Raw genomic sequence first — 13,113 nt, forward strand, 5'->3', positions numbered from 1 at the left:
CTCCAGGCTCTGAGCTGGCGCAACAGAGCCCCAAGCAGGGCTCGAACTCTCAACCCTTGAGATCATAACCTGAGCTGAAGCTGGACGCTTAACTGACTGAGCCACCTACGTGCCCTGGGAAGAAGTTCTATGTTTTGTTTTGGAAGCACTTGCCTTTCTTTAAGAGAAAATTTTCCAACATGCTTCAGAGAAAATAGTGTAGTGAACGCCCATGTACTAATTACCTAAATTCAAAGATGATCCAAATTTTGCTGCATTTGCTTATCTATGCCATTGCTCACTTTTCCTTTATCTTTTTACGAAGTATTTTAAAGCATATTCTAAACACCATGCTTTGCTTCTATAAAAAATATTAGACATTTTCTTTCTCTTAACAGCTTGATTAAGATATAATTCACACACTGGTGCCTAGGTGACTCAGTCGGTTAAGCACCTGACTCTTGATTTTGGCTCAGGTCAGATCTCTCAGTTCCTAGATTCGAGCCCCATGTCAGGCTCTGCACTGACAGTGCGGAGACTGCTTGTGATTCTGTCTCCCTCTCTCTTTGCCTCTCTCTCTCTCAAAAATAAATAAATAAACATTTTTTAAAAGATATAATTCACATACTATACAATTTGCCAATTTAAAGTATACAATTTGATGATATTTAGTTCATTGAGTGTTCATTCAATGATAGGAATTTTGGTGAACCCTTGTGGTTCATATAGGCAGCCAACACTACAGTTGACTTTAGAACATTTTCATCACCTCAAAAAGAAAGTTTATTGCCTTTAGCGATTGCCCCAATACCCACATCATCCTCAGCCCTAAGCAAGTGCTAGTCTGTTTTCTGTCTCTATAGATTCATCTGTTCTGGACATTGCATATAAATTGAATCACATAGTATGTGTCTTTTGTGATTGGTTTCTTAGTAGATTACCAGTTGATAATAAAAGATATAATTCAAGAACAGCCAGATGGAAGAGTTGCATAGGCAAGTTACATGCGAAAGGGCATGGAATATCCATGCTCTTTGAGCACACTACTCTCCCTGAATGTCCATGTGTTCACCAACCTAGAAGCTTCTCCCTTTGTTAATATATACATTTCAGGGTGCCTGGTGGGTCAGTTGGCTGAGCATCAGACTCCAGCTCAGGTCATGATCTCGCATTCCTGGGTTCAAGCCCCGTATCAGGCTCTGTGCTGACAGCTCAGAGCTTGAAGCCTGCTTCAGATTCTGTGTCTCCCCCTCTCTCTGCCCCTCCCCTGCTCACACTCTGTCTCTCTCTCTCTCAAATACAAGCAGTAAAAATATTTTTTTTAAATAGTAGCTTATTTTTAAAGTACATCAGTTAAAAAAAAGGAAAATATCTATGATCATATCTCAGTAATAATCAGAGAAGTATAAATTAAAAATAAGGGACTATTTTTCACCTAAAAATTGTAGTTTCAATACTGGCAGAAGTATAAACTTGTTCAATTTTTCTGAAAGGCAGTTTGGGAATTAAAAAAAAACAACAACACCTTAAAGGTATTTCTTTTTTTAACCTATTAATTTTCATTCTAAAATAAAAGGACTCTTTTTATCTAATTTTCATTTTACAATATTGGAATAACAGTTTATGAATGCCATGGAATTCAGCAGAGATATTCACCGTAATCATTCAGGGTTAAAGAAAGAAATCAATATGATCCAACTTTGGAAAATAATCTGCAGATAAGTATATGTATATAAAGAAAAACCAGAAGAAAATGAACCAAAATGTTAATAATGGTTATTTTTATAATTTTATAGTATTCTAATCTATGTTACTGTATTTTTCAGATTTTTTTCCAGTGAATTTCCTTTTGAATTATGTGATCAGGAAACAAATGTTAACATTTAGTTAAGAAAAGGAAGACAAAGTAGCAAGTTGTATCTTGGTATTCCAAATCTCTAAATAGAATAGATCACTCAAAGCTGAGCCAACACTGTCTCAATGAATAAGAAGAATAATCATTCATTTTTCTTTTTTCCCAGTGTTGCATCAGAGCCAAGAAAACTTTATGAAATGCCAAAATGTTCCAAATCAGAAAAAATAGAGGATGCTTTATTATGGGAATGCCCAGTGGTAAGATTTATTTTTAGAGTATTTGTTTCTAATGCATTTTTTGCTTAAAAGAACTGATCATTGTTGATATGTAGTATAAAGGAATAAAGCTTTAATATCATAGTGATTCCTGAATCTTGAAAGGAGTCAAGAAGAGAGAGTGTATCCTTTGCTTGTTTTCCCTCAGGAAATAACTTGTATCTTAAAAAATTATATATTAATATTATGAATGTGTTTTAAAATTTTGATGCTATTTGTAAATCTTAAAAACTAGAAAAAAGTTATGAACTGATTAAAAGTTTTGCAAGCAATATAAGCTAGTTTAGAGTTATCCTCAGTGTTTAAGAGATCATTCTACTGATTTAAGAGATCATTCTATCAAAATAAGATATTTATTTAGGACAGCAGTTATGTCACGTGGCTCTGTGAAAGTAGACTTATAAGTTTCCTCCGTGAATCTTGTTAGGAAAATACTAAGTCAAAAATAAAAAATAAAATAATAAAAGTAATACAAAATAAAATAAAATAATAAGATAAGCTCACTCCATCAGACAGACTAACATTGCCCTGATGTGTATTTTTCAGAACCGTGTTTTCATAAATAGCATCTTCTACTTGCTAGAGGAGTTGAGAGAATTGACTTGTACACAAAATAAGTTTGGAATATTCTGAGTTTAAAAGGCTAAACAAGTTTATTTATAGAATTACTTCTCAGAGCCTTTAATAATACTTACGATAATACTAATATTCACAGTGATTATCAAACCATTTTCTGAAACTCTTGATTATAGGACTTCCTTTTTTGAGGTATATTTCTACATATTAGTTTTTCATGGGATCAGTGTTTTAAGAACTGTACTTATGGCATACTGTAGCAAATTAATCAGGTTTTTGAATCTGGCTGGTTGTTTTTTAGGAAAAATGGAGCTTAAAATATGTGACCAAAAATAATGTTTAAAAGAAAAGTAGCTATCCTTTGAATTTACTCTTAAAATTCTCTCTTTTGTCAAAGACTACTGTTTTTACATAAAATTGTAGTTTTCCAGAGCTGCTGCTTTCTTTTCCCTTAGACACTTAGTCTTTTTAATTTTTTTTTTAACGTTTATTTATTTTTGAGACAGAGAGAGACAGAGCATGAATGGGGAAGGGTCAGAAAGAGAGGGAGACACAGAATCTGAAACAGGCTCCAGGCTCTGGGCTGTCAGCACAGAGCCCGATGCGGGGCTCGAACTCACGGACCGTGAGATCATGACCTGAGCTGAAGTCGGACGCTTACCCGACTGAGCCACCCAGGTGCCCCTACACTTATTCTTTTTAAAAAGAGACATGTTTTTTAAAATCAGAAAGTTTTAAATCTGTTTTCTTCCCCAATTTCTTACTGAAAGCTGAAAATAACTGTTGTGCCCCCAATATCTAAAGCCTTTTAATCTGTTTTCATTGGTTGGGGGAGGAAGGTGACAGATTTTTTTTTTTTTTTTTTATGTTTATTGATTTATTTTTTAAAGAGACAGCAGGCAAGGGGGCAGGGAGACAGGGAGAGAGAAATTCCCCAGCAGGCTCCTCACTGTCAGTGCAGAGCCCCACGTGAGGCTCAATCTCACTTAACCCTTGAGAGCATGACCTGAGCTGAAATCAAGAGTGTGTCACTCAAACAACTGAGCCACCCACGCACCCCAAGGATGACAGATTTCTTAATTGAGAAAAGTTTTGAAGACACAGTATAAAAACACAAAAAATTTAGAGCAATCCTTGAAAAAATAGAGTTTCTAGTAATCTAATTCCTATTCTCACTTCTCTTTAAACATTTTCTTCTCATTTGAAGTTAAGCAAGATTTTCCATTAAGAAAAACTAAGAAGGTTATCATTTATTGTTGTTAACATATTGATGTGAAACTACATTTAAATTAGCACCCTTTTAGGGGCACCTGGGTGGCTCAGTCAGTTAAGCATCTGACTTGGGCTCAGGTCATGATCTCCCCATTGGTGGATTTGAGCCTCGCATTGGGCTCTGTGCTGACAGCTCAGAGCCTAGAGCCTGCTTCGGATTCTATGCCTCCCTCTCTCTATGCTCCTACCCTGCTTGCATTCTCTCTCTCTCTCAAAAATAATATTTAAAAAAATTTTTTTTAATTAAAAAATAATAAATTAGCACCCTTTTCTGAGACAATGTGTGAAATGCAACTTTTGGTTGAGGAAAATACCTCAAACCTATTATATATGCTACTTCCAATTCTTTTTTTTTTTTTTTTAATCTCCAGGAAGTGAGTGGTGCCTGGGTAGCTCAGTCAGTTGAGCATCCAACTCTTGATTTTAGCTCAGGTCATGTCACAGTTTGTGAGATCAAGCCCTGCACTGTTAGTGCAGAGCCCGCTTGGAATTCTCTCTCTCTGCCTCTCTTGTGTACACACACACACACACACACACACACACTCTTCTCTCTCTCTCTCTCTCTCTCTCTCTCTCTCTCTCTCAAAATAAATAAACATTAAAAAAAATCTCCAGGAGGTGATACTTATGTAAGACACCACAGACTAAAAATGTTTACATCATTATATGTGATTTTAGTGTAAGACTTTCAGTAGTTAAACTTAAACACACATACACAACCAAGAAACAAACACAAAAACTGAAAGGAAAGACAAATCTTTAAAACCATATATAAAATACCTATGCTTTTATTCTTTTCTATTCACTTTTTAGCCAACGCAAATAGTAGATTAATTTTAACTTCCCTATTCTTAACTTTTGTCGTAGAATTTCCTTTTTCTTTTTAATGTTTATTCATTTTTGAGAGCGGGAGAGAGAGAGTGCAAGCCGGAAAGGGGCAAAGAGAGAGGGATTCAGGGGATCTGAAGTGGGCTCTGTGCTAATAGCAGAGAGCCTGACGTGGGGCTCAGACCCACAAACCCTGAGATCATGACCTGAGCTGAAGTGGGAAGCTTAGGAAGCCTAACTGACTGAGCCACCCAGGCGCCCCCCCAAGAACTTCCTTTTTATTTTACAAATTAAAGTAGAACTCTTTGCTTCTCTTTCTTTTCCTGCCTTAGACTTCCACCTTGTGGCAGCTGATCAGTGGCAGGTATGCCCAAATAGCCATTACCTCCCTTTTTGGGGGGTAATGCACTAACAACAGAGGGCCTTTTTTTTTAAAAAGTTTATTTTATTTATTTTAGAGAGAGAGAGCACAGAAGGGGCAGAGAGAGAGGGAGAGAGAGAATCTCAAACAGTCTCCACGCTGTCAGTGCAGAGCCTGACATGGGGTTCAGTCTCATGAACTATGAGATGACCTGAGCCAAAATCAAGAGTCAGACACTTAACCAACCGAGCCACCAACAGAGGATATCTTTAAAACCAGGTCCATCTTCTGTTTTTCTTTGGCTGCCTTGATTCTGCATTCTAGCTTTTCATTTGGGTTAAGAGTAGAGCTGCAGTGAATCATGGAACAATTTGCCCTCTTGCCATTTTGACTTCTGTCAAAAAGACAAGTCTTAGAACAAAGAAACATCTATTCTAGCAGATGACTCTTTTTATTGTTTTTTAAATTTTTTTAAATGTTTATTTTTGAGAGAGAGAGACAGAGCACAAGCAGGGAAAGGGCAGAGAGATGGAGACACAGCATCTGAAACAGGCTGCAGGCTCTAAGCTGTCAGCAGGGCTCGAACTCATGAGCCAGGAGGTCATGACCTGAGTCTAAGTCAGATGCTTAACTGACTGAGCCACCCAGCTGCCCCTTTAGCAGAAGACTATTAATTCTTATGGTTTTAAGAACTGTTATTGTTGTTATCATTGTTATCACAACAGCATTGTTAGTAATACTCCTATTGTTGTTATGATGATGATTGGCTTACACTTGTTGAATTACTTAATGATAAATAACAATAAATAATAAATTATTTCAGGTACTGTCTAAGAACTTTATGTGAATAAACTCAATACGTTAATATTGAAAATAATAACCTACAGTCTTTTCTTTCCTTGTCTTAATTCTCTATTTGTACATTTAATATTTCCTCTTTGGTTTTACATAGCTGTTTGTTTAAGGTTTTAGCTATTTTCTTTGGACATAGATTACTGCAGATTGTTCATGACCAGCCAGTTTCATTTTTACACCTTGATTTTTATTTATTTATTTTTTTAGGGGGAAATACTTCCCAATCCATCAGATTATAAATCCTCACTCATAGCACTGACTGCACATAATTGGCTATTTCGCATATCAGCAACTACTGGAAAAGTCCTTGAGAAAATATATCTTGCTTCATATTGCAAATTCAGGTATTAAATGTGGCTTTATTACTGAAGAGCTTATTTATATATATACATATGTAAATATAAACCTATGAAATAAATTTGAGACTTGTGGCCCAGGAAATTTCAAGCTTTTTTTTTTAGTTTACCATGGTATACCTGGATCTCAATTTATAAACCTATTCTATTTTTCTTTCCTCATGAGTACCTTTGAAGGTCTGAGGATAACAGACCTTTGATCATTTATTGTTGTATCACTCTTAAGTAACTAACCTGTAATAGTTGGCAGATATCACCCCCACCCTTTTTTTTTAAGTAGGCTCCATGCCCAACGTGGGGCTTGAACTCACAACCCTGAGATCAAGAGTCACATGCTCTACCAATTGAACCAGCCAGGTACCACCCCTCTCCCGTTTTCATTTCCCATCTTTTTTAAACTTTAAGTGTTTGTTTTTGAGAGAGAGACAGAGACAGAGATAGAGCGCAACCAGGGGAGGGGCAGAAAGAGAGGGAGACACAGAATCCCAATGAAGCAGGCTCCAGTCTCTGAACTGTCAGCCCAGCGCCTGACGCAGGACTCAAACTCATGAACTGTGAGATCATGACCTGAGCAGACACTTAACCCACTGAGTCACCCAGGTGTTCCTAATTTCCCTTCTGCAAATAGTATTTTATATGTAGGTTGTACTTCATGGTTGATTTTCCTGAAGGTTAGTCTGTTTCAGTTAAATATCTGCCTAGTACAATCTAAGAAGTATTTTTGTTGTTGTTTGTTTTTAAGCAATCTCTACATCCAATGTGGGGCTTAAGCTCACAACCCTGAGATCAAGTCACATGCTCTTCTGACTGAGCCAGCCAGATGTCCCTAAAAACTGTTATTTTAACTAGTAGTTTTTAAATTTCATATATATATATATATATATATATATACACACACACACACACACACACACACCTATATAGGTATGTGTGTGTGTGTTTATATATATATATGTGTGTATATATATATATTTGGAGTGAATAATGCATGCAGAATGTGAAAGTAACATTTTTAATGCTTTTCGTAACTTCCATTTTAAAGCAGGAATAGTTTTTTGTTTTCTAAGTTTTGAATACTGTTTGATCAAACACAGAGTTTATTCACTGACACTCTAGAACGATTAAAGTTAAATATATATATATATATATTTTTTTTAAATAGGAGTTATTGCATAAGGATCTAGAGGGAAATTTTAAGTTGTTTTTGTTTTAAAATAAATTACTTTGTTTTATAATTTAAATAACTTAAGAACTACTTAAGAAATAACTTAAGAAAATACTATTATATTTTGATTATAAGGAAACTGACCCCAATGAATAACCTTCTCCTCATTCTTTTATAAGATATTTGAGCTGGGACACTCCTCAAGAAGTCATTGCAGTCAAGTCAGCTCAAAACAAATGTTCAGCATTGGCCCGGCAGGTAGACATCTTTAAGTATCAATAAATAAATCTTAAGCATTAATGAAATGAAGAAATTGTCTGCAAATTTGTTGTGAAAGAACTAATGATCTTTGATTTCTGAAAAATGGTATAAAAGTTGTTTACCACGAGCTTAAGAAATACCCTTTAAGCCACTCTGGAGAAGTACAACAGATTATTTTACATTCCATAGTGGAAAGAAATTGAACCTGTTTTTCAAAGTAAGGGAGCTATCTTTTCCAAACAGACAAATCATTCAAGCTTTAACTGTTGATAATTTCTTCTCATCTCACGTAGACATGTCAGTGTAATGCTTCTTTCAGGTGATACGACCATAACTATGTGTCTTTTGATTAAGGTCTTTATTATTAGAACTCTAACTTACAATATAACTTATACTATATTAATATACCATAATATATGTATAATAATAACAATTTAATTATATGGTATATGGTAGATATTATAAATATATTTATGCTGTAATTGTAATATGGAAAGTGTATTTTGTTATGCAGTAGATAAAATGTTTTTGTACAGTATGTAAAATATGTTTCATTGTTAAGAAATGTTTACTGTTAGGTTTACTTTTATAGATTTTTGTGTGTATGTGCATGTGTGTTGAAGGGCCGAAGGTTTAATGGACTTATTTTGAACACATATGCCTTCCTGTTTAAGTAACTTTGCAATGTAGACGGAGGTTTTCATGAGTTGAAAACATCCACATAACTGTATGCTAGGATAGATGGATGTTTTCAACTCATGAAAACTGTTTCTGAAATTCTTTTGAGAGCTGCCTATAATTTAATCTTTCCTTGTAGGCAGGCATTCAACAGCCTATTTTGCTGTACCTTGCAGTGTTCCATGTTTTACCTTTTTCACTCATAGGGATTCTGGAGATCAGCAAGAAGGTAAGAACTTACTTCTAATTTAATTGCAATATCAACTTTTTTATAAAAGATCGGATGCCATTGGTTAATTATTTGTTTTATTAAGTCATTTGATTGCAAGTGTTCCCCTAATTGTAAAAAGCTTTCTGATCTAGCTTGTTTCATATCAAAACACATGAGAATGTTTCATTTAGGAAGAAAGTCTAATCATTCCTTCCTCTTTCTACATGTTTTTATGCCATTCAAGTGCATAGTGTTGAATTACGTTTGGTGTCATTAACAAACCACTACTTTACAAAATTATGAGATGAGGAAGGTGGTTTTTTGCAGAGGGATATTCCAAAGCTCATTTAAAATAACCATTAGGAAGGTGAAAAGCTAAACAAAAAGCCTCATTTTAATTGCAAGGTATAGATCTAAAACTTGTTTTATGATGCAGAAACAGCCTTATAATTAAATATGTGAGTTTTCCAGCTCATTCAGTTTTAGGTTTTATTCTTGTCATTGTTCTTGATTTATAGGCCATGATATGGGAGGAAAGAAAGGACATACTTCCTTTGAGTAAAAGAATCAATAGCCTTCTACTTTCCATTTAAAAATTGTTACTTAGTCTGGGGGGATAGTTATTTATTGGTCTATTCTACTAGTCTTTAATTAAGTATTACTGAAGCAGATCTTCAGAGTCCGCTAATAGTCATTAGCAAATAAGATGAATGTGTTAAAAAATTTTTGTAAAAGCATAGTATACTAAACTACATAAAGGCAAATGAATAGTATCAATTACTTGTTCATTCTTGGCTTTGTGCCAGGCACTTTGAGTAGTTTACAACTTTGTAATGTATGATGTATTCCACTAGGAAATTAACCAAATCCTAAGTGAATGCAGAAACTGGAATTAGAAACTAGAGTTGACTCCAAAGTATGAACCAAATTTTAAAATAGAGTGGCTACTTTATTATAGCACTCATTATTTGAAAATATGTTTGAATTACACAAGTCTTCTTTTTCAAAGTGGGAAACCAGGATCCGCCAATAAAAAATTATGAGCTAGTCAAGATCAAAGCAAAGAAAGCATAATTATCCTTCTAAGAGATGACAAAAAACATAACTTACGAATTTAATTGTTTTCTTTGTGCTCGTGGATTAAGTAATTGTGTATGCTTATTACAGTCCAAAACAGGAATGAACACTTAGCTAAGTCATAAATTGTTTCTATCTATTTTTACATGCCTACAATAATCATTGGAGGGATTTGGTTTTGATTAGGGTTAGTTGGAATTGAAGCGTATCTTTCACTTACCATGTATAAAAGACTACCCATGGGCTGGCTTAGAATGTACTTTAAGCTATTTATTGGGGTAGTAAATTTTCACTAAGTAATTAGAAACAGAAACAGATTTTCACTTAATTTCTACTTGTTCTTTCATTGCTATGAAAATTTGTCTATGTTGGCTTTTGTAAATATTAAAATAGGCACAGAATCAAGTTCTTTGTCAGAGCTCTGTAGAGGATTATGACAGGATCCGTTGCATAGAACAAAAACAGAAAGGGAACAAAGAACCAAAGCTTTACTCAAGGTTAGCCGGTCTAAATGTCTCTATAGGTGTTGGCTTGGTCTTTAACATGTTTGGGTTTTATATGACTAAAACACCTAGCTGTGTTAGATATTTAAAGAACAAAGTAATAATAAAATTCTGGAATTGGCTGTTTCTCATTAGAAGTACTTTCTCAGAGCCAATCTTTTCCCTTCTAGCTAAAAACTGTCTCTTTATAAGTAACATTTTAGCATGAAGAATAGGTCTCTATATTTACTATGCATATCCTGTATGGTAGAATTAGATGGTCTCAGTGTATGCCTACGTCCATGAAGAATAGGATTTGTTGGGTTTTTAAATTTTTTTTTTAATGTTTATTTATTTTTGACAGAGAGAGAGAGAGAGAGAGACAGAGCATGAGTGGGGGAGGGGCAGAGAGAGAGGGAGACACAGAATCCAAAGCAGGCTCCAGGCTCCGAGCTGTCAGCACAGAGCCTGATGCGGGGCTCGAACTCATGGACTGTGACATCATGACCTGAGCTGAAGTCGGTTGCTCAACCAACTGAGCCACCCAGGCGCCCCAGAATAGGATTTGCTATTAAAAGATATTGGCAAAACTGTAAAGCAAATGGATGAGGCAAATTAATGCTGCTGAATCATTTTGAAGGTTATATGCTACACTGCCATTAGTGTTCCAGTTTGAGACTCCAGTGGCCTACCACCCTAATGACACCTTAAGTTCAGGTCTCTAAATTATAATTAAGTTATACTACTAGGCGGCAGTGATGTCGTGGTGACCTGAATATTAAGCAAAGCACAAACCACTGTGAACACTCAAGAGGATTGGCCTTCTGGTCTTTTCTCAGGTGATATCTACCTTTCCCCTCAGATTTTCGGGAACGTTACAGATGCTACCTTGTCTCATGGGATACTGATTGTGATGTACAGCTCAGGACTGGTCAGACTCTATAGCTTCCAAGCCATCATTGAACAGGTACAGAAGCCTGAAATTTGCCATATTATAATAACTTGAATTTTGGACTGAGGTATGATTTTTTTTTAATGAGATGCTTTAGAGTAAGGCACTTGTGTAGATTTCAACTGTACAAAACTGTGCAAATGCAGAAAGACAAAGTAACCTTTAAAAGAGGGTGGGAGGATAAATAGAAAGGCCCTTTAAATAAAGACATTTCTCTGTCAGATACATGTGAATTTAATTTTTTCTCTCTCCAGACAGCAAATAAGTGGGTGCTAAAGCCACCGTTTTTGTTTGTTTTGTTTTGTTTTTAGTTCATGCAACAGAAACTTGACTTAGGGTGTGCATGCAGATGGGGTGGGACTGCTGGAACTGTAGGAGAGGCTCCTTTTGGCATTCCTTGTAATATTAAAATCACAGGTATGGCTACTATGTAGCATTTTTTTCACCTTAAAAAATAAGTGGTCATATAAATAGTTATTTATTGTGATCCTCCAGTGTTTTCTCATAATTTAACTATAAACTCAATTCATTTTACTTCTATATAGCTTATTCCTTGCTACTGAATAGGTATTGACAACATCTATCAGTTATTCATTGAACTGAACACCTAGTGATACTGAGTCTTGCTTGGCATTTAACTAGCAGAAGGCAAAGCCCAACATCACTGAGAAGAGAAATGTAAATTAAAATTATCCTAAGATACATATTTTCAGGTTTTCAGCTATCAAGAAGTTACTAATGGGGTTGTTAAAAGTATAGTATAGAAGTATATAAGAATATAAAACTATATAAAACTATAGTCATTTATTGTTGGAGTCATTTGTGGAGGATAGTTTGTCAATATGCAGCAAAGTTTTAAATATATATACTCCTTGAACAATTCCATGTCTAGGAATTTATACCAGATACATTCATATGTGTACAAAAATGACAAATGTACGAGTGTAACATTATTTCTAATAGCAAGTGGTTAGAAACAATGTATAATTGATAGGTGACACTAATATTATTTCATTGTTTGGCCGTATCATAAATTTAAGTGTTACAAAGAAAGAATTTTTTTGTATTGTTGCAGAGCAATTCCCAATATATATATTAATAAATGATAAAAAGGAGTGTAAAACTGTACATAAAAAGCTTCATTTGTATAAAGAATTTGTATTCACATGTTTAAAATGTACACATGAGCATATACTTTTTAGATTTGCTTGGAATATATGGAAGGACACACAAAAACCTGATAAACAGTAGTTTCCTCTGAGGGATACAGATGAAAGGAAGACTTATTTTTCATTATGTATCTTGAGATACTTTTTGAATGTGGTGCCTACATTACCTTCACCAAAATGTGGTTCCATGTGTATGCATGTATACCCACACACACAGATCCTTGAAGTTTTAAGAACTTGACCTGTGTATCATTCTATGGATGAACTTTGAATTTGTTGAGCCAGTTCACTGCTTTGGACATTTAGGTTGTTTTTAATTTTCTGTGATTACAGATAACTAGTAATGCCTGAATCAATTATGTCATTGTGGGTGGCAGAATGGCCATTTGAAAAGATTCTGTCATTCCTTCTACCTTTAATAACTGACATTTTTCTGTAAATAAAAACTTCCACTCATCACCTAGGGATGAACTGTAATTCCTCCTAAAAAGTCAAGGTAAATACTTACTCTTTCTCTTTAAGTATCAGTATTCAAGCAAGGATTTGGTGTTAATAGTCACGTCCAAGGTGGCAAAATATTTTAGAGGTCAGCACACATATATAATCACAGTGGACTCATGGATTTTCATCTATCCAAAATTATATAGTTACAGTCATTATTCTTCATGATGTTCAAATTGCCCCAAATTTGGCCAGTGAGAACTCCATTTTGACATACCCCAAGAGTCTTGGGGAATTCCCTTGCTCTTCTGGAACAATAA

The 13,113-nt window shown here is 34.9% G+C and overlaps 1 protein-coding gene across 7 annotated transcripts in view; it reads left to right on the plus strand.

Moving 5' to 3' along the window:
- Window positions 1-13,113, plus strand: part of DCAF17 (DDB1 and CUL4 associated factor 17) — a 58,931-nt gene that overhangs the window by 1,415 nt on the left and 44,403 nt on the right. For 6 of the 7 annotated variants that reach the window (XR_008295428.1, XR_008295430.1, XR_008295429.1 and 3 more), the window contains exons 3-8: window positions 2,001-2,091; window positions 6,209-6,345; window positions 7,702-7,780; window positions 8,601-8,690; window positions 11,094-11,198; window positions 11,495-11,600. Coding sequence is in view for 3 of the 7 variants with exons in the window: in XM_053215269.1 (XP_053071244.1) it covers window positions 2,001-2,091; window positions 6,209-6,345; window positions 7,702-7,780; window positions 8,601-8,690; window positions 11,094-11,198; window positions 11,495-11,600 (608 nt within the window). In the remaining 4 variants the exon portion in view is untranslated. The remainder of the gene's footprint in view (window positions 1-2,000; window positions 2,092-6,208; window positions 6,346-7,701; window positions 7,781-8,600; window positions 8,691-11,093; window positions 11,199-11,494; window positions 11,601-13,113) is intronic. The other variant, XR_008295431.1, reaches the window with a different exon arrangement.

Source organism: Acinonyx jubatus, chromosome C1 (assembly GCF_027475565.1).
Source record: "Acinonyx jubatus isolate Ajub_Pintada_27869175 chromosome C1, VMU_Ajub_asm_v1.0, whole genome shotgun sequence".
In the NCBI taxonomy this organism is placed as follows: Eukaryota; Metazoa; Chordata; class Mammalia; order Carnivora; family Felidae; genus Acinonyx; species Acinonyx jubatus.